The 23,581-nt window shown below is 33.8% G+C and overlaps 2 protein-coding genes across 3 annotated transcripts in view; both read right to left on the reverse strand.

Moving 5' to 3' along the window:
* LOC127860712 (uncharacterized) overlaps positions 1–23,581 on the reverse strand; it is a 372,542-nt gene that overhangs the window by 250,055 nt on the left and 98,906 nt on the right. The window lies entirely within an intron of this gene.
* On the reverse strand, positions 18,993–23,464 carry LOC127860716 (transient receptor potential cation channel subfamily M member-like 2). Its single transcript, XM_052398983.1, has 5 exons — positions 23,214–23,464; positions 22,771–23,001; positions 21,708–21,882; positions 20,638–20,794; positions 18,993–19,178 (listed from the first exon to the last, which is right to left on the reverse strand). The coding sequence occupies exons 1-5, from the start codon at positions 23,316–23,318 to the stop codon at positions 19,028–19,030; spliced, it is 819 nt and encodes a 272-aa protein (XP_052254943.1). The 5' UTR covers positions 23,319–23,464; the 3' UTR covers positions 18,993–19,027.

The following is a 23,581-nucleotide window of genomic DNA, read 5'->3' on the forward strand; positions in this document are numbered from 1 at the left end:
TGATTAACCTGTGCGGACTCTAACCCTACATGCATTATACACAGTTTGTCTAATACTCCTTTATGCAATTAATGAGGTAACCTTACTATTATGTTTTCAACGATATACATATTATAACAGGACATACGTGTTATTCCAGAATTATGCAGAATCATGTTTTGCGCGATGCTAGTTACACATATGACATAATTGTCCCCAATAGTACCGAGTCATCAAACCAAAACATAAATAAACTGAAACCTTACCAAGGAATATGAGCCGCGGTCGAGTAATTCGGGGCTTAAAGGGACCTTTTCACGTTTTGGTAAATTGGCAATATTAAACAAAAATTGTTTCAGATTCGCCAATTTGCGTTGTAGTTATGATATTTGTCACGAAACAGTAATACTGAACATTTACCATGCTCTAAAATATCCATTATTGGCATGTTTTGAAGATTAAAAAACATGAAATATAAAGCGTTGCAACGCGAAACGATTGAAAAATTTGGAGAGTTCTGTTCATGTCGTTATATTTTGTGACACTACGAGGATTGCTTGTATAAAGTATAAAATACATCCCTCATTGTATTAGCACGGATGGCCGAGTGTTAAAGCGTTAAACTTTTACTTCAGGGTTATTGGTTCGAGCCCCGTTGAGGGTTACTTGTTTTTTTTTCTTTAATTGTATTCTTGATTATGACTGTAAATTTTTAATCCAATTTTTACAATAATCAATATAAAGCATTTAATGACAAACTTCAATATCTGTGCAATGGTCCATTTAATGCATGTGCGTAAAGTGGCGTCCCAAATAACCTTATACATTTCCCACAGGATAATCAGGAACGACAATGTCAGCTCTTAAGGTATTTTTCGGTTAAACGTATTGTATTATATCACAAAATCCATTTTAGGCGGAAAGAGCCGTTTCTGATTACCATGTGCGGACTACAGACGCTAATCTGGGACGACACTTTACACATTCAATACGCCCTGTTTTCGCAGAGCGACGATCGTATTTATTTTAGATTTCCATTAAAAGAGACATCAACACCACTGATAGTTGCAAAGATAATCATGTTTACAGTTGTACGTTAATAATGGAGTTGCAATATCAATGCGTGTTGAATTTTATATGCTTACAGGACGCATTTGCATTCAAATATAGCAAGTACAATAGTTATACATCACATGCTGATTGTTCTTTTCACGTTTTTATATACAACAATAAACACCGCAAAAGTAAGCCACAGGAGACATACAAATTTCAAGCATGACTATCGACATTGGACTGCAACATTCATGAAAAATTATATATTTAGGGAGTTTCCATACGAATTTGTTCTCTTGAGGATTGAAAAGTAACACGTCAGGCCTGTAATTACGACTTCTATTGTTTTTTTCTGTCTCAAAATTATTTGATAATTGAAATATACAGAAGCAATTTTACACCATGGTTTTACGAACAGGAACGACAACATTGCCCAGGGAGTCTGGGGCCATCACACGCGGCACACGACATCATTGCGCACATGATAAGACCTCTTCTGCAACTGCAGCGTTTACAGGGGTCATTATCGGGCACACTCTCGCCTGAAAATAGAAAGTAGGATTAAACACGTGAAAATCATATGCATATGATTACAATGTATTGATAATTTTTATATTTAATAAGTTTCAACATTTGTTATTTCAATATAAATGCCATAAAATAAAAGGATTCTTAATATGATTTCGATAAACTTTGCTCTTTTAAACCATTATTGTTGTAAAGACTTAAAAGTTTTTGTTTATATAATATACAGAAGCGGATTGATGTTGCGGAATAAAACACAGAAGCAACTGCACGCAACGTGTAAAAGCAACCCTCAATCATACATTATAGAACAATTCTATGCCCACATGTTTGTTTTCCTCCTGCCCTTATTTTTTTGAAAAAAAAAATTAAACTGACTAATGAATTTTTCACCATTGGTTTGATATCATTGAATCATGTATGATTTGTTAACAAGTGATAGTCTATTCAATTATTATTTAAAAAAATCGTTGATTAAAACATGCATGCCGTAGTTATTGAGCCCGTTGCCTTTCGAAGGAAAGCACATGCTTCAAATCTACAACACAGCGGCACTTAGTCGACCATGTTTCGCAATGGGATGTGTTTCTTGTGTTTCTTGTTTTTATATTGACCATATAAGACGACAATACACGTTGGTCATTACAGGTTGAAATTCTTAAATCGCTCGTCAGGAGCACAGAAATAAAACACCGTGCGCCAGAAAATGACTATCAAAAACAATTTTAAGACAGGAAACGTCCGCAAAACAGTGTTATCAATGATTGGATATTGTTTCTTGTTTTCGTTGTGTTTGTTTGACTTGTTTTGTGTGTGCATGCTTTGCCATATGCAACAGTATTTAAATTACATTTCGACTGCAAGTTAACCTACTAACACTTTTCCTGTGTTTACTCGATAGATAATAATTGTACATGTAGTAAGGTAAATTTCGTATCTTCCTTTTTACATAACATTCATTTACTTCTTTGTGGGAATTTCGTCCTCTCGCCAGTGTTCGTTCAGCCAATAAAAGCTCGTGCAATTGTGGTCATGTTCAATCGTTATTTAGAATTGATCTGATGCAAGATTTTCATTGGTCATTCAGATGTACCTGTTGATTTCATTATGAAATTACTGACCACGCTTGCATTTTTCAAGACCGTCTAGTGGACGCAAGTCCATAGTCGTCGTTTTTTCCAACCTGGTGAGTTAAACAGTTTTCATTTAACGAAAATTGTGTATTATTGCATTATGAAATGTGTGTGAATTAGTTTAATGAATGTGAAGTTCATTTAATTCATTTTTCGTAGTATCGTTTGTTTTGTTCTGTTTGTAAAATATTGTCATTGTATTGTGTAGGTCTTTTCCGTCATGGCTATATTGGTCAGCGTCAATAAATACAATTAATGCTCCACGGCTTTGATTGAATGATGTGCCCCCACTCCCACACCCACTACATACATACGAATGCGAGTTACTAACAAGTGACCTATTTGAATCCGTGGTAGTGAGGCATGACTTGCGAAACACTTTATTACTGATTTCCCACATTAGCTATCTGGTCGATGTCGTTTAATGAGCCTTGTATGGGAAAACTGGACTCAATGCATGTGCGTCAAGTATCGTCCCTGTTTGGACTGCATATGAGAGGCAATACCTACCGTCATTGTAAGTTCGTCCATCCTTCACACAAACGATCTGCTCGGCTGAAATATAAATAATACAAACCTAAAACATGTTTATATGTAATAATACTATTTTAAAACATTAAAACATATCTCAGATTTTTCTTAAACATTTATGGTTAAGGATAAATTGTTGATAAGTATTAATGGCGTAACAATTTTTCAATACTATAAATACATAGTAATAATGTAACTGTTAAACTTATGAATTCTATTAAAATTCCTAACATTCATTTGACACGAGTATTCCAAATACATATCACAAAAGAAAACTCTTGTTTCGTTTGTTTCTACACATGAATTTGGATGAGCAAGTGCTGACATGTGAAGAAAAACGCAAGCTTTAAGGTGCACTGTTAGGAAAAGCATTAATCCTTCGTTGGTTTAAAAATACTCGAAAGTTTTAGATTGCAAAATGCGTCCGTATTGTAATATATACATGATGACGGTTTCGCCCATGTCCCATTGTGGGCGTTTATTATTGGTAGATATGACTTCACCTTTTATTGATCTTATCGATTGGGCGTACAGTGTCATCCCAAATTTGTTAGTTCAGTCTGCAATAGGTAATCTGGACAGACACTTTCATGAGACATGAGAATGTTCAGTCCGCTCAGGCTTATAAGGGGCGCCATATTCCGCTTTTATGGAATTGTTCGTATAAACAAAATCTCTTCTTATGAAAAATCCAGTTTAAGGCCCAGTCTCAATATGATGCCGGTTGAGTCCTGGAGCAAGATCCGGGATCTGCCGGGATGAACCAGGGCTCTACCGGGATGTACCGGGGCTCCACCGGGGACGACCGGGGACAACCGAGGCTCCACCGGGAAAGTATTACTTCGGGATGAACCGGGAGTCACCTGGAAAGACCGGCAATGACTGGCGCGGCATCGGGAACAACCAGGACGGCACGGTAGCTCCACCGGGGCCCAAACATACCCCGCAAGAGCTAAGGCAACGCCCCGGTTGTCTCTGGTGTTGCCCCGATGGAACCCCGGTGAATGCCGGCAGAGTCCCGGTATAGCTACGGTACATCGGTAAACCGGCGCTCTGCCTGGGCAACCGGCGATGACCGGGGTTAAAAAGGGGCGTTGCCTTAGCTCTGCCGGGGTCTAATGCCGGTATATCCCCTGTAAACGCTGGTGGAGTTACGGTATAACGGGGCTGTCGGGACGCTGCCGGCTTTCACCGGGGCTCCACCTGACCATTACAGGCGACAACCAAGGCTTTGCCGGGGTTTCACCGGGATAAACCCAAGGTAGTCCGGGGTTGACCGGGACTCTACCGGGTTGTAGACTGGCTACAACCGGAGCGGAACCGGGGAATTGTGTGACCGTGTTAAAAAAAATCTACGAATCATCCCGGTTCACGCCGGTCGTCCGGCGTTAGCAAACCGGGATGGACCGGGGCTCTACCGGAAAAAGTGAGACTTGGGTTTTAGGCTGAAAGTATCGTCCCTGTTAAGCATATGCGAACTGCACAGGCTAACTTGGGATGACACTTTACGCACATGCGCTTAGCCCGGTACCATATAATTAAGCATCTCTGTGTTCATTCCTTTCTTCTATACTGCTTATATTCAGCGGGCAACATTTTGTTAAACACATGGAAATGTTCGCGCTAAGACGTCATTTCGGTTTACTTTAAAACCCACTTTATGTAAAACTGTGAGTACATAAATTAGTGTTACAAACGCATGCGTTTCGGAATGATTAAACATATAGTGAATTGTTTTGGTCTATACTGCCCACGCTCAATATTAAATACGACATGTGAGTAATTTGGTCGCTTTAACAATCGTACGTAAATTATACATTTTCTTTAAAACAGTGATACGGTATCATTTTAACAATAACGGGGCCCGTTTTCAGAAACACGCATTTAAAATGCATAATACATATCCTAACCACATGGAAAAATACATCTCAGTTTGTGGATACGCAGACTACCAATGATGTTTTATGACATTTACAAGCGTTCTAAACGCAGGAAAGTATAATTGAAGCTGTTTAAATGTGATATATAATTTAAGAAGCATGCACTTGAACTATTTTGAGATCACTAGTTATTTTAAACCTTAAGTCGTAGGGTTAGGGTTAGGTTAGGGTTATTGTTAGGGTGAGGGTCTTTTTCGAAACATTTGACATTTCTACATACATTCGGTTTATAAAGATGTTTAATATCAATTAAAAATAAAAATGTTTTATTATGTTTTTCTCCTTTAAAGAAATCTTCTGATATTACATTACATTTATATATTATTTTATCTGCTTTGTAAACGTTTTAAATATCATAGTAATAGCCCTTAACAGGGTAACTATTGTTTCCGCTTAATTTAGCCTGTGTTAACTAAAATGGACAAATCTCTAAAGTTTAAAGACCGAGATAAACAAATTATATTGAATAATTGACGACAATGGTAATGTGAGAAGATAATAAAAATCTTAAACTTATATTAAAAATCGATTACCAAATAGTAACTACAGATTAATCAGTTGAAACACATTAAGTTATACTTTTTTCAATACGAATGAACCTCGTCCTGGAAAAATGGGAAAACCAGGCTTAATACATGTGCGTAAAGTGTCATCCCAAACTAACCTGCGCAGTCCACACAGGCTTATCATGGACGACACTTTCCGATGTTATGGTATTTTTCGTGTAAAAGAATTCTGTTCCTAGAAAAATCCAATTTACGCAGAAAGTACCGTTTCCGATTAGCCTGTGAGGACTGCACGGGCTAATCAAGGACGACATTTTACGCACATGCAGAACCCGGTTTTCCCTGAGCGAGGGTCACTTATTTTTGTAGACTACACACAATAGTTAAAATAATAATTTTAGCTATAACTCTTTATGTTTATGAATCATATAACAAAACAATCAGTGATGATTCTCAGGAATTTATATTTTAAATCAAAACCAAATTAAATCATACAAATTATCAGGGAAAAACGTAGACCACACAACGATTAAAACTATATCACCAGTAAATGGAGAAAATTACAGACAAAAACAACTAAGGGTAACATCAATAACATAAGACGACAAACACGTTGTTATTTGTTATTAACTATTTTAATTGATAACCGTTATTTTACTTTACCATTTTAGGAAATAAAGCAATGGGTGACCTGAATGAAACAAAAATTAAATGATTCTTAAGAAGAGCTTTCAACAGAAAAAGACGCACACAATTACACCAACGTAACTTACAAATACACATGGCTTAGAACAATAATAGAATATAACAAAACAAAACAAAAATTTCTTTATAAAAACACACTAGAAACATATATAAAATTTAAATTATACACAATTTGCACCTGGTAGTCGGCAAATCGGACAGCAACTTCCTGGCGGCGTATAAACATCAACACAGGCTGGTAGGACGCACGTCTTTGGACACTCGAGCGGCCGAAGTGGCTCCCTCGTCGGATCTAGACGTGGGTCTCTCGACAAAGGCACCGGGGCCGGAAGTGGTTTTCTCGGAACGGCCACCGGTCGATCGGGAGCCGCAAAACAACCATAGATCATAACGACGGATGCAAGATGCATAACAAGTGATGATACCATCATTAATATTCTTAGGTTCGAATGCGTGTTTGAACGTTAATGTGCAACCGTATGTTATGATGATAAAATGAAGCAAATCCAATGCAACCGCTATAAAACAAGTGTTAAGAATTGTATTATGAATGTGTACTACGCGTTAGGCTATGTAAAATCAACCACGATCAAAATTTTCCCTAGCTATCAATCGTTTCAATAATTTATACCATCCCAAGGCAGTTTTTTGAATTTGAATAATACAAACAACAGCTTTACGCAACGTACCGTCACGATATGTACACATTAGCATGGGTGTGATCTTGTCACAACTGTGAACAGCGTCTTATAAATAAGTGCAAAATGACTTCAAGCAACCCAACTTCGGTTATCAACAACATCAGTGGCGGTAAATGGATGTAAATGTAGTGTTTTGACTAGCGTTAATGACATGCTTGTCATACGGCGATTTCACACGTTCGCTTGAATTATTTAGAGTATGTATGCGTTCAAACAATTGAAGATACAAATCGCTTTATAGTGCATATTGTAGTGAAAACCAGATTTTGTTTTGCTGGCAAGCTAATGCAAATTAAGCTCATAGAATAAACTTGCAAATTACATACATCTACGTCATAACCCGTAGTAAAAAACATTGACCATGAAATATGCATCAAATAATCTAAATATATGTCAAAATAGTAGATATCTTTATGAGCCCATATATGTACCTTTGTTGTAGATCTTAAAGTGAAATATAATATAATACATATTGTTCTGAAATGTATTTTTACATATTGCATACGTATACGATACCATATATTTAATTATAAAATTTACACAAATATGTTCAACTGCCTAAATAGGACTTGCTAACAGTTTGGTTAATTTACGATTTTCATAATATAATTAATTTATTAAAAAAGAATGCATGCATTATGTTTAAACAAGCGAAATAACGCACATGACTAAGACCAATGTTAATCAAAGTACTCAAAGTATTGGTGGGGCGATTTTGCTCAAATGTTTCGGTCGGTATATAACGCTATACACCTTGATGCGAATCAATCACAATTTTTGAAGAAAACAGTTGGAAGTAAGGAAGGGTGACCATGGTGACAGGCTGCCAACATTATATGATTTAGCTATTTGGGTAAAATGTAAATGCTTTTTAAAACAAGTGTTTGTCGTATTTGCCAATTGATAGCTAAACTGCGAAGATATAATACACTTACCCAGTTCCAAACTTGACATAGATCTGATAAAGACAAGCATTGCAATACTATTTAATTAGTACAGTAAGGTTCGTAGATCGTTATTGTCGAAGTACACGGGCCTCCGGGTGTGTCAAAGTATAAAGTTAGTCCATTCAGTATCAAGTAAGATACGGCAAATGTTAGTTTCGTGCTTAACAGTATCTTGCTGTACCAACTGAGCTAGCCGTGCGGACACAGTAATCTCCGCAAAAAGTATATTTAAAAAAATCAAATAATTTCCGATAGCTTTTAAATCTTTTGATTGGTCATTTTTTGCAACCGAAAATACCGATGTACTTCGTCAGTGTTTTTGAGGCGCATTTATCATCCGATCGGAGCTATTTTGCTTGCGAATGCAGAATCTGGAGATGCAAAGTGGTTGGATGCAGTAACGGACTTCTTTCTTTGGTTTACGTACATAATGTTATTTGTTCATTAATGGATAATCATCATCCGAAATAGGTAAGATAATAGAGTTAAAGTGTTTGTAACGCTTTTTCTCCATAATTTGAAAATTACATGTAATTCTCAAATAACGTTTATGTTTCCCTTATTACGACAAAAGCCTTCGTAGCGCAGTGGTAACTCATTATTTTTTGTTCCTGAGGTACCGGGTTCGAATCTTGGGAAAGGCAATTTAAGTCAATCGTTTTCTTGAAATTAATCAGTTGAGACTATTTAAAACTAGAAAACATAATTAATGACGTTTTTTTAAATTACCCAAATATGTGAACAAGTCTCCTAAAAACTGAAGACCACTCTAACGTCCTTGCATTTTAATATACAATAGTACTTTAATAGTAAGCCGATGCTGTTTTTTCATTGTGTCTGTCATAAAATCTTAATCATATCACCAAATAAAAGAGTCAACACATCAGAACCCACCACTTTTTGTTTTTCTTCCCTAATTTTGTAAGAAAATTGATATATCCATATACCGAAGAAAAATTGCTGTTAGACCACATTTTAGTTGTATTGGAGCCGCGCTCTGGGGAAACGGGGCTTTATGCATGTCCGTTAAGTAACGTCCCAAACTAGCATGTGCTGTTCGCAGAGACTGCTCAAGGACGAAAATTTCCGCTCTTATGATATTTTTTTCTTTTTAATAAAGTCTCTTTTAAGCGAAAAACAAGTTAAGGCGGAGAGTAGAGTGTCGTCTCTGACTAGCCTGTACGAGGCCGGGTCGGTTGTCGCATGTTGATTCCGGTCAGTATATCTGGCAATGATTATTGTTAGTACTGGTGTCAGTCTGGATGTCGAGACCGGGTCTGTTGGTTTGGTGTCGGTATAGTTGTCTGGGCTAAGTCTGTTGTCGGTGTAGATGTTGGACTTGATTGCAGATCCAACTCTGAGGTCGGTGTTGGCGTAAAAACTTATGTCAGGGACGTGGCTTTTGTCGGTTTTAATGTCGGGCTGGATATCGGACCGAGTCTGTTTTTCAGCTACGGTGTTGGTCTTGACGTCGGTACTGTGGCTTGTGTCGATTAAGTCAAGATAAGGGGCTAGGTATCATTCCAGTACAATATGATTTCGGCGCATAGACTTTTCTGTCATTATAGTCATTTATAAATTTGTATATGTCTTTATTACTGTGTCTGTAGACTACACACACTTTTTCAGAAAGAGGAAGTATTGTTCCAGGCTATGTATCAACACATTTCTGAACAAAATATTGAAGTTGTCAAACAGATTCCTGTTTAGAAATTTTAGTGTAATTTTCATCAAGGGCATGGAAGCTTGTTTAAAATATGTTAACGTGTGCAATAATATCGACGTCAAACTGATTTAGTCGGTCACTGCATTTTTCAGCAGTGCAATTAAAAGCGCCACCCAAACCAATAAAGCTGTAACAGTGAATGTTCGGCCATGCTGGAATGCTCCAGAAGAGCCTCGTAGTTGTTCTATCAACAACAATAAACCAATATATTAGATAGATCTTGTAATTGTGCATTTATTATCCGTCAACATTCCACCTTTTTCTATGCTTTGCTATCTCACTGTATATGAGCAAGTAAACTATCACCATGACAGTAGTTACATGTAGATAGTTAATTACCGTCAGTGGAAAATCATGGTTGATACGTTTATTTTTTAAATATTCGTGATTTAAAATGCATTGTATTGGTTTGAATTGCTTTCTTAGGTTTTGCATTTTAAGTAATATTCTAAGTTGGAGAACATCATTCTTGCAAATATTGGTTTGATACGAGTTATCAACTTGACAAATGACCGGTATATGCGTGTCAGCAGTCACTGAGTGCGTATTTAATTTATCTTTTAATTAGCTGAAAATTTTAAGTTGAAAATATATGCCCATATTTGAGGCGTTCAAATATCACGGTATGCTGATGCCATATGAGTTTTACCGTGTTTCTATTTGGATGAATTTTGAGCATTCTTTCGTGGGCATTCCAGATTATTGCACTCAAAATTTACCTCCATACATATTCATTTATTGCAGTCTCCCGTGTATGGATCTTTTTGAGGGAAGCATGTAAGAATTTGAAAATTAACATACTTTGGTAAATTAAACGCGATCCTTGCTTTATACAATATTAAGCGGCAGTATATTAACGTTAATGATGTAGATAATAATTGTCTATAAACAGAATATGAATATACGGACGACAAATTTTAAATGATTTACAGCAAATGTGCAAATGTAATGCCTGCGCTTTTTAAGTATGTTAATTATCTTTATATAAACAGTATATACATTCGCAAGTATCGCCTGCGAGATACTAATATATATTGAGAGAGTTCATGCCAAGCTATTCGGTAATGTATCATACTGTGATAAAACTACCTTTAGCACTATCAACACGCATGTTATATCGTTAAAATACTTTATAAGAACATCTAGTCAAAGGCTTTCTGCATATCAACATTCCGAAGGCAACATTAATTGTAGCGTTAACCGAGTCGATTCTTCCAAGGTTATCTGATGATGTCGTGTTTTCTCGGAAATCGAATGCTTGTTAATTACACGGTCATCCCGGATTATATCGTTATGCTCCGTGTCGCTATAATTATATGTGTTATTGATAATTTTACTTTAGGGTGCTAACTTAACCGTACGTGAGTAATCTATAACTTATAATACATGTTGAATTGCGTTTTTACATTTACCTGCTGTTGTTTTTTTTCTCTAAATACTAGGCATCGGAATCTTTAATTCTAAATACACATTTTATAAATTATTTGCAAATGATTTTCGCATTTCATGCAAAACGACCTTCAAAGGGACTTGTGTTTTGAAGGTCGTAACTAAATGCTTTGAATTGATTCATGTAACCATCGAAACTATAGAGCTCCTGGATAAAAAAAAGAAAGAAAAAAATAGATAAAATGTCAAAAACGTATGATCGAACTACTGACCTTTGTACTGAAAAGCTATTGTTAAAACCACTCGGCAATCAGGTCTGTTGCATATCGTGGTACATTTTAATTTTGATAAAAGCTATCCCAGTAGAGTCACAAAACATAAAGAAAACGATAAAAAAAAACAAAAATTATCCAAAATCGTTTCGCTGATGATTATTACTCATAATCGAAATTGTAAGAATGAGTCTACAATATAAGTGTTATTTAGTGTTATTACTCATGTACATTGTTTCTTTTTGTTTAATCTGAGACAAAAAATGAAAATCCATTGTCAATTCGACGATAAATGAACAAATTCTTTTAATGAATTTAAAAACTCCTTTATTAAGGCTTTTGTTTTAATTAAAAAAAAGCATGTTGTTGGAAGATAACACAAATAAATTGATCGCAAGAAGTGTTTTGTGTTCTGAGTTATAAAGTTTGTTTGCAAGGACGTACCGTATCGAAAGGGACACATGCTGAATTGTTTCAACTGGGAGACCAACTAGTGTAAACTGTTTTTTATTGACTTTGATGATTAAAAAATCTCATAGTTTAACTTATAGTTGAACATGAAATGGTATATAAATGCATTTTATATTCTATCACACAATACTGTGTCTACGTTAATATCGTAATTGTTTTTCGTTTAATAATTTAATCTTATTCATTCTCTTGGGTTATGTTTTTTGTGATAGTATAGTAAAACCTCGCATTCGTGTGAGTTATTATATGAACACTTTATTAAAATATTTTCTCCTCATTTGTACCCAGTTTAACATCCGTTATAATTGTTTAAGTTCTTGATATAGTAATGCCTTTGATCATTTTTAAATTTCGCTTTAACTACTTCGTCGGAAGGCGTTCTTATATCGAACAGTTAATAGCTTTAAAGTGCACTTACCTTTGCAATAAACACAAATGATGCAAACATAAATCATGGATTTTTATTATCTCCCGTTAATACTACTTATCTCGGTTGTCACACAATCACGTAATTCTTGAGTCATATTTTTTAAGAATGCTAAATACAACGACTATCTCGCCAGGGATGCTCTTGTCTTTTTTTGTTTCATACTGTGAGAGCCTTGTGTAAATTAAAAACTGATTATATTCACTTTCGATCGCAATACAAATGCATACAATCTTACTTCTTAGACAATAAATTATGCGTTACCACATACACCGACAGAAAACACTGCTTTGGCACTAAAATTGTTACATAAAATCAGTCTCAAAATTAATCCTTTGCACCGAGTTTCCAATTAAGTGCCCCTACATTTTGTAAATACAGAGTTTATTCTTAAGAACATATAGGCAACATCAATGACAAACAACAACATGTTAACGATTGTACAATTGCTTTAATACTAGAACATTACATGAATTCTTTCAAAAATGGGTGCCTTTCTAATGGCAATAGGACGGACTGGAATGTAAAAACACCATATACAGTGTACAATGTTCATAATGTAGCTAATTTTGCATAGGTCATAGTATAAAACATCGTTTGTTCCTCCCTATACGACATGTGTTGGTACCATCGTCATAGTAGCAAAGTATAAACTTATTTTGTGTCTTAATATTCCTTTACACTTTACACATGATAATTTTTACATTAAATTCTCATAAAATATTTTTTTATTACAGCTTCATATTTTGTCCAGAATTGTTTTTGGTTAAGTTACATGATCTAATACTTCAATAGGAAACAATATATCTAAAATACTTTTTAAATGTTTTATTAGTTAATGACAACTTGATTGTCATCAATACATCCTACGGTATGGTTTTAATATAACACATGCTAAACCTACATATGGTATTTTATTTAGTTGTACAGTCCCAAAAAGGTATATAAATTTACGTCCAGTAAATATTAACAATTGGTAATTTTTACTAATAAAAAATATTATCATTTAACTTGGTCACTTTTGATAAACATAATACAAATGTCCTCGTGTACCAGGTATTCAGTTCAAATAAAACATAACTTTAAGGTTTTATTAAAAGATAACCAATATTAATAACAAAATAAACGCAACATGTATCAAGAAATAATCCTTTGATTAGTAATTTATAATAGCGGTTTACAGTTTTCTTACTATATACAAGCATTATATCGGATGATAGAATCCTATGTTTTGATAACATATTGACGCAGCCTGCCTCAAATGTATGTAAGTTTTAATTCTTAAAATAAAATGATAATGTTTTGTATAAAAATATAAAACTCGAACATAACATATGGGATTACAATTTCACTGCAATATAATTGGAATAAGCATGAATAATTCACTTTATCACACGTCATACTTTCACGCAAACATCAGCAATGCAATCAAAGTTCTACATTGAAGGACAAACTACCCGCGATCGGAAAAGTGATATCATGAACAGGCCAGTTTTACAAGAAAACAATAACTGCTGCAATCGTGATTGTCCCGACAAATGGTGACAGAATCTGTTTTGTCAAAAAGACGACATCGAACAGTTTTGTTTATATTTTTGTACTTTCATATCAAGATTTAAGCGAAGCAGATGTAAGCAAATTTCACAAACCATTTTAGTTATGAGTTTAGCATGCAATCTTAATAAAGCTCCGAATTAACATAACTCTATAACAAACCATTATCCGCACACTAGAGCTTAAAGCGGATATAAGCTAAATATATCACAGATGCTTCTGTTAAGTATATTGCTTATTATCGAAGAAATTTTGTATCAGCATCATTTGCATTTGATAATATTGTGCCCTTATTGTCATTTATGATTAACACCATCAGTTATGCTACATATAACATGGTAAACGTACATAAGTGCGATTTACAACTATATTCACAACTAAATACATACAATTATATATATATATAACATGAATGTCATGCACAATAAACAATAAATAAAAAACAAATAAGCAAAATACATGAATGCAATTAAAAACACACAATATAAAGTGAAACGAATTAATGCTTATCAAACGGGACATTATTTGACAGAAATTACATGTGCGCATGCACGTCATCTAAATTCCTTCATTATCAAGTGGAAATAAAATCGAATACTGGTTCATGAAAACTGACGCAGACACGAGGTACAGGACGCGCGGAAGTGCATAACGCAAGGAAGCGCGAAGGACGGACGGATATCGTATATTGCGGATTAAATATCTGCAATGTTCAGTTGAGACCATTATATAAAATTAAAAATAAAATTGCAAGAAAGCACGACAATTTGTCCAACTCCATTCGAATAACATAAAGAGTCAACAAAAATATGATATAAATGAATTCCGAACATTCACGGCTCCACCACATTATAGTGACCGACAATTGAGCCCAAAAATATTGACCGGACCAAAGCCAAACACTGAGATTCATATAACGTTTGCGTTTGCAGGCTGTCTTTGGGGTCACTCTTATGCGGAGAGGTTCGAAGATTAATGTGCTTTTTTATATTATACCGCAACCATTTGTAAGTTTCCATATAAATAATAAAATCTAAAAAGAAAATTAACACAACTCATTACAGTGCTTATTCAACAGATAGTTAAGTGTCGTCTTAGTAGCTTTTTTTCATTTCCATTAGTTGTATCTTCAAACAGGCTTGAAAATGTAATCATTTTATCTTTACAGACTTCGGTAAAGAACAAACATAAGTTATGCAGTCTCATATTTACTCTGCGTTTATGATACGTGTGTTTGATGTTCAAGACATTTGTAAAAAATCGTGAACAAAAACATTGTTTGAAACGTCATTTACGATAATAGGAAATCGCTTATATTAGGCAAATAGCTAAAAAAACTGCATTTGCCCACACTTATACCTGAAGTGGCAACGATATATTGCCCGCTGGTTTCGGGCTCTAAATATTGTATCGGTACATTTAACTAATATTTTAAGAAGTTTACACCCACAGGAAGATTATAAAATGCATTTAAGTTACATAAACTATGATAACATGCATTAATCATTCATTCACCATCATAAAAAGTGCATTATTGAAAACGTTTTAAACATCTTATAAAGCTAATTTATATATAATCAGATAACTATGTAAATGTAGAAATACCCATGAAATACTTATAAATAACACACAGCCGTCATATTATCATCTAACAAACATTTTACAAGTGCAATATTAACAAATAAATACAACAGGTTATGAAAACAACCCCACATGGACATATAATGTTATGTAAGTGTTGTGTGAAGCTTTATAACATATGTATGTTATCATAAAACCGCATACCATCGAATGAATAAACATTGACAGTCTCTTTCATTGATTTTGCTTTTAATTCGTCCTCGAGTTTTCTGTTGAAGAGTTGCATCAAATATGTGGTCCGTTGATCGTACCATCACTCTGTCTCCGTCTTTCGGCATTTTAAATATAAATAATGTAAATAAACATGCCAGAAGCAAATAGAGCGTCATATTGTTACCGAAAGATGGTGACTCACTTAATGTTTATTCATCAACGCGTTAAATTACTGTTATATATCAACGTCAAAATAACGAGAGAAAGGTTTTTAATTGTGTTAATGTGTTTGTAAGCTTTAGAAACAGTTGTTAAACGTTCATAAGCATGCTCAAAACAAATGTAACTTGTGGTCAGTTTATATCATATCTTGGTATTAAACCGGTGAAGTTCGTTGGTTAAATCACTATATGTTGCTATTGTTATTTCTTTAAAACGTCCTGAAATCTTCATAAAATAGTATACAAAACCACTTTGAATATTCCTTATATTTCAACAAAATTCGTATTTACCTTATACGTCCGCCTTTACCCCTCGTGTCATATTTGACTTGCGATTTTGTTTGCGCAACTTCTTCAATTCCTCTAATCTGTAGAAATTAATAATCAACCGTAAATAGAACTTCTCTCTTAATAAACTAACTTTTCTTTTTTATCTTAAAATTGAGTTTTGCAGTAAACTTATTAAAAAAATTTTTACAAATCAATAGTTAACACAGAAAACTAGTTGTACATATATAGTTTAATATGCGCGATGAGCATTAGCGTCATAAATGATAAGATATATCGCACTTTTATACGTAATGTGGAAAACGGTATTTTTACTTACATCTTAGTTTCAAAGACATTCATTCTTTTCTCCTGAAATGTTCAAAAGCAATGTTGTCATTAATTTGAACATCACAAATATATTGAAACTTTATTAAACTTTTGTGTATGTTCACGAAAGATTAATCATGATTGTTTGCAGTATTCTATGACTTATGAAAAAAGTATATGTCGAATAAACATGCCACGATAAACGTGCAATGAAATATAAGGTTATCAAAATCTCTATCTAAAATAGAGTATTACCATCTCATGAATCTCATCAATTCTGAAACACAAATTTAAACTTCATTTAATGCATAGGCATATCCATTTGAACATTGCAACATACATAATTCGATTTAATGATAATATTAATGATCATAGTAATACCTAAGTGTCAAATAAGTTGGTGCTCTGGTTAGTATTCAACGCACAATACATCCATATTGTGCCAATTAAAACGTATAACACTACTGCGTTGAACTGCTTGAATAACATACAATGCGTACTACTTATGAACATAAAGAGAAATATCACTGTTGTACAAGTTCATGTTTAAATAACGTCACCTGACCTTTGCAAAAACTGAAAGGGTAAAAATGTAGGTGTATGCATAGTCCTATTATCACATGATATACAAGTTGCGTGATCATAATGTATGTACTTTTCATCTTAGATTTGTTGTATGCACGGACGAACAGAGGACGCTTTGTTTTCTTTAATTAACAGCGCGGCCTGCCATTTGATCTTTTATAAATATGCCGCATCTTATCCAAGTATGTTCAGTTATTTTTGAGAAATCGCAGGATCAATTTTTCGGAAGGATGAATTGAAGGAGACACATACATGAGGAACGGAGGTTAAACCTTTAGTAGCCTAAGGTGTAACCAGCTGGGGACATGTAACCTCTTTAAAAATAACACGTGAATACAGAGAATACTTCGTTTGCATTCTTTAAAGTAAGAATGCAATCAGATACACTTAATATGGATTAAACACGTCATTTATTGTTAAATGTACTTTAACTTTAACTTTAAAATTTTTATAGGTAAAATAGTATGTTTTACTTACATGTTTGCTTCAACGAGATTTATTCTTTCCGACTGAAATGTACAAAGTCACAGTAGTTGTAAAGTTTTCAAAATTAATGTAAACATCACAACTAGTGTGAAACGTTGTAAAATGTGATAATATTTACTAAACATTACTAAAAGTAACGACATGCATTGACACAAATTTGTTTTCGACATCATTCTTGAAATTAAAGCACTTACCATCTGATGAAGCCTGAAACAACAAACATTTTGCATAGGTACATTAATTTTATTATATCATAATATAAGGATTTCAGATCCATTCACATTTGTGTAACAGTATCATATTGTCAGATAAAGTTGTGCTTGTATTAGTATGTAAAGCTACATAAAAAAATGATTTTCATAAAATATTGGTGCTATTCGGTTAGGGTGCCAACATCACGCTATAAAACCTCATATACAATTATCTCTTATTCTCATATAATTAAGATTGATTTTAAACATGCATATGCATTCACATTATAACAATATCCTACATGCGCTTTTCAATATAAAGTTGTATCAAACAATTGTATGAATTAGTATTCGGCGCTGAATAACACATGTCGTTAGATAATATAGGTACAGGTAGATGGTATATCAATACTATTGTTAACTGATGAATTAAAAAAGCTTTAAAAAAAAAGATCACGTTCATATAATCAATAGTATGTTTAAACAAACAAATACGGCATTATAATGATTGTACTATTGTGATTTTCTGTTAATTTTCCAAGGCGGTTAACCCGGTTGTGTTTATGTTTTGTGCGTGTGCTGTGTACATGGTACTTGTATTGTGTAGGTGTGTTTTGTCTCACTGTTTGTAAATTGGTTCCTTGCCTAAAATAAAGGACAGACCGAGCTGTATTATAAGGATTTTCTTCTGCTGTCACATTTTAAAATTTACTTTATTTGTCTGTGTGTGTGTTTTAAACATTCATAAACAGCTCAATAGTGTGTTCATAAAAATAAGAAATTAGAAATTTCAAAGACCATCACAGCAAGCTTAAAAAGCAACAACAAAATACCTAAACGGAACTGGTGTCACCGTCGGTCAAATAAAATCTTTCGATCTTTAGTATACGGGCGCTAATAAGTCCTGTTTGAAAATAATATGTTATACCATACAATTAGAAAATAATGCGTGTATATCGTACATTTCGTGTGTGGCTTGTATCTTTGCATCTACATTGTCTTTACGCGATTCATCACATGCTTTGACAGCAGATGCTTGCAACTTCTTTATCTTGTTTGCTCTAACGTTCGGGTATTCACCTTTAAACAAAATCATACAAATGTATGAGTGTTAATACAAATATATAGGAATATGTTAACACGTATATAAATAACCAAATCAGTATATATTAAACTAAATGCACTGGACTTCTTGAGCGAAAGATGCAATCATCTAACGTGTGATTGTGTGTTTAATTATATAAATTAAAGACTCACAAAAATGACGACTGTTGTCTTTGAATACATTTCGTTTTTATACACAACACCGAATAATCGTGATAACCATCCAAATCACATTCAGAGGAGGGTAATACACATTTCTTGATACGTATTCTTTTATCAGAAAGTACCTCTGGTACACCCAGTGATTCTCCGATTGAACTTGAATTTTCGCAATTGAGTGGCTGGAAAGATACATTATTTAAAGATAAAAGTATTTCTTCTGGATTTCGGTCTCAATAAAACAATACATAAAAAAATACTATTTATCAAGATATTACGGCCTGTAACACACCAATTATATCGTCTTATAATACCAAGGACTCCTTGATACCGGAGCCAATAACTTTCTACCCAGGGCCTAATTGTGTTACAGATAAACGTCTCACATTACACATAAGTCAATTAGCTAATGGGACAGGGCCCAACAAGCAATCATCTTGTTGAATAGATGCGAAAACGATGTTTTGCAAACAAAAAAATTATCAGTTGAAATACGTACGAGTTAAAATTGTTTTATGGTGCTGTCTTTTTCAGTAACAGGTCAAAAGAAAAGTATTGCTATTTTCACATGTAAACCTTTTTACTCAGAACTTTTGTGGAGCTAAACCACCCCATACACACGCACACGCGCCCACATACACGCACACACACACACACACGCACACCCGCACACGCACACACGCACGCTGACGCTCACACACACATCGAGGCCATATACTGAAGTTCAATGCTTCAAACCATACCATTGATTTTTACTTACTCCGTGACATTAAACATTTTGTAAATTGGCACGGAACATATCTGCAAATGGCGACAATAATTGAACATTTATTTCTAAATTGAAGAAGATTTTGAAAACAATTGGTTGTATAAAACGAAAATAAAATACTTTCTATAAAACTATAAATGCTGTTTAAGTATTAAATGCATGTAAGTGCAAGAGCAGAGGGAAATAAGATACCATACCAGACCTTTTTAATGTCCTTGCATAGATCAGTCCAGTCATGTGTTCATGTATTTAAAAAAACTGGTATATGTTGATTATCAATTCATGCTTTGCAGGCCTTTTTTATATTGATCATGTAGAGAATGTTTTCGCTTGATTAAGATTTGCTGATATTTTTTAATTGGTTTGTAACATAATTCTTCCTTTTATTGGTGCCAAAACTCTGTTTTATGTTAAAACTAGAATTAATATACCAAATGTTGTTAATGTTGTTAATAGAAACTATATCTTAACACAATATATAACAATATACATTTTATCATTTTTTAAGCAATTCGGAATCGTGATGGAGTTGAGGGTTAGGGTCAAACCCTATGGTCTGAGCCCTTAAAACTAACTTGTCATGTCATATGCAATATCTTATCTTTAACAATGCTGACCTGTGTCGAATTTGAGTATTTTAAATACTATCAACATACTACCATACAGTTTTACCAATCAAAATTTTAATCAATGTTATATTTTGTACGGGGATAATATTTCGGGTTGGAAATGTTTTTTAAATTAATTGTTAATACATCGATAATTATTAATACAGTTCTCAAGGTGTATATCTGACAGTAAAAACGTTTATCAAATTCAGCATAATAATCAATTTCCAATATTATATAACGTTATATATATCGAATTCATACCTAAAAATCGCAATGAGAAGGTTTAGAAGGAGGATATTGACGAACAGCATATAGAATCCCATCATGATAGGGACCACAATCTTTCCAGTTTCGCTTGGACATCTTGGCATGTCTTTCGCTGTCCAGATAGTAGCATTGTCGCTGCAAGTCGACTGTCCTGTTTCAAAAAAAACGTGCTCTATATGAATAGCGGTTTGTTCATTTTAAAGTTATGAAGTATTTATGAGCGTAAAGATAACTATTAAATCATCATCAGTTCAAGACTAAATCTACTTTAAGACATTTTAAAAGAAACGTGCATGACATTAATATTTGTATGGGTTTTGGCAATTGCAATACAATACATTTAATGGCATTGACAACTTTGATAACTTGTTCAACTGTTTTGTCTATAGATAATTTCAGATTGGTTGTGTGATTCAAACTGCTCTTTGTTCAAATATTTAAATGTCTAGCAAGTAATGCACTTAAAAATGAAAATGATATTCATACAAGCCATTCTGTAACATTCGTTTTTAAAATCTTTTAAATACGTATACCAATGCCATTTAACGGGTTTGGTTTGTGATTTTTGTGTTCATTCTTTGACAAAAACACAGACATAAAAGTTAAATATGAATGCTGATTATTCTTTAACCTAATGTATAACACAATTTGATTTTCTTTCGATAAAACAAAACAATCTTTCCACTATTAAGAAATACTTCTACATTATTTTTCACTCAATTATTTTCCAGATACGCACAAGAATTACAGGGTTAAGGTTTATGTACTCTATCCTTCTTATTCCTGAATTTGAATAGTGCCTTGGGGTTTTCGCCGTAAACAGTGAAGTACCTTGTATTTGAATAATGATATGAAAAGCAACATTTGCAATACAGCGTTTTAGAACTTACGACAATACTTTCTTGTTTTGTTGTTGCTGTTCACTCGTAATAATAATATGTCAATTTAGCCATCGTTAAGAATCCAGAAGTAAACCAATTCTGATGATAATACAATACTTGTTTACATTATTTATATAACCGTATATACACAAGTCATATATATACTGTCGAAATTAAGCATACCTTCCGTTTCATCTAGGAACAATTCTCCATACAGATGCCAGTAAGGTCTCCTCAGAACTTGTCGTACTGTATCCCACGTTGGTGGCGATACGGGGTAAAGGACAGAGTGTGAAGCAATGGCATATGATACCATAAACACTGCCAGAATAATCAGGAAATACATCAGATCTTTGACCTATTATTAAAAATTCATATACTTTAAACATGTCAATAAACAACGCGATCATTGATAATGTAACTAATACATCAATATATCAATAAATCAAATTGTTTTCATGTTTTGGAAGCCATTGCATTCATATTTGTCTTCAAAATATGTAAGGGTACATTATTAGCAAATTTATTGCTATATATTTTCTCATTTTTGATTGACAAATCGCAGGAATAAATTTTGTTGAAAATGTGTTGTCAACGTGTTATACACATCACGTCATATTATTGAACAACTATTGGGATTTATTTTAGTTAAGCTGGACCACTATGTTTTGATTTTAAAATAGTGAAAAACTGAACAAATGGATTTTAAATCGTCATAAAACTGTCTGTTCCTTACATATTAGCATGATTATACTTAACTCGTTGAATAAAACAAACATATTGTATAAGAGTATTGGTCCGGTGTATTGTATTGTACGAGTTGATTCTGTGATGTTGTATGTAATGGCCCGAATGGTCAATTAAATTGAATTGAAAACAATCCAACCAAATCTACATGGTGTTGACTAGAATAAACCTGTAAAAAGATATTCGTCAATGACTTCATTTTCTTTAATTGCTTCATATGGCTATCACATTGTGTGAGGTTTTGCCATTTATTGTAATACACAACATAGTGAAAAATGAAATTCTACAAAATTAGTTTTGATTGCGGATAAAAGCTTTCCTGGTAGAGATTTTGAAATTTCATCGTTTGTTTCTCGTGATTGCTTGACATGTTGACCAGAACAACTCGCCAAGGCTCACACTGCATGTTTTATTTGCCTCGCTTAATTAGCACATTTATCTTCAAACTTAACGTATACACACCCTAGGTGTTTAATGATTATGTAAAAAATAAACATACCATACGTCTGATCATAAGAAGTTTCGGACCAAGGACTTTGTGAATTGAGAATACATGGGTAAGTCTGAAGACGAATGCTACAAAATCGACAGCAAGAACGACCTTGGGTGCATCAAATGACTCTGGAAATTGCTTGAATCGCAAGCCAAACCCAACGATAAACACAACGATTGTGACAACGTCTAGAACATTCCACGCGTTCTTGAAGTACGTCGATATGTCGGATGCCATCTTAACGAAAATGAAACATGATTCAAATAAACTTAAGGGCATTATTACGGTTTAAGTAAATTGTGATTGTGACTTCTTTTATATTACAAAATATAAAATAGGGGTTCGAGTATAATTGAAGAAATATTTGGCAGAAGGCAAATACATAGCTTCTTTTAATCATTTTGTCCGAAGTTCTTAGTACATCTGGCGGAGGACACTCATGCAATTACCTGCCGGATTTCTTCTGCCAAAACTGTCAACACCCATGCCAACAATACGTATTCCAATGTCGATACATTTGTAGCAAGATCAAATAGCAGGACATACGCAAACATGGTCAGAAACACTGCGAACGAAATCTGTAGGCAAAATTAATAAACGGGACACATTATAAAACTAAACCGTTTTTTCTTACGAATACAAACCGAACTTACGTTATATGTAACCCGACACTTTAAGAACGTTATTCGCTAATTCATAAACAAATTAACTTACTACCATTGACATTATTTATAAAACACATCAAACATAAGATAATATAAAATGTACTTATAATGCATGCTTGACATTTGATATTTTACGACTATTTTAAACTCGT

The sequence above is a fragment of the Dreissena polymorpha genome, chromosome 15, assembly GCF_020536995.1.
Source record: "Dreissena polymorpha isolate Duluth1 chromosome 15, UMN_Dpol_1.0, whole genome shotgun sequence".
Taxonomy (NCBI): domain Eukaryota; kingdom Metazoa; phylum Mollusca; class Bivalvia; order Myida; family Dreissenidae; genus Dreissena; species Dreissena polymorpha.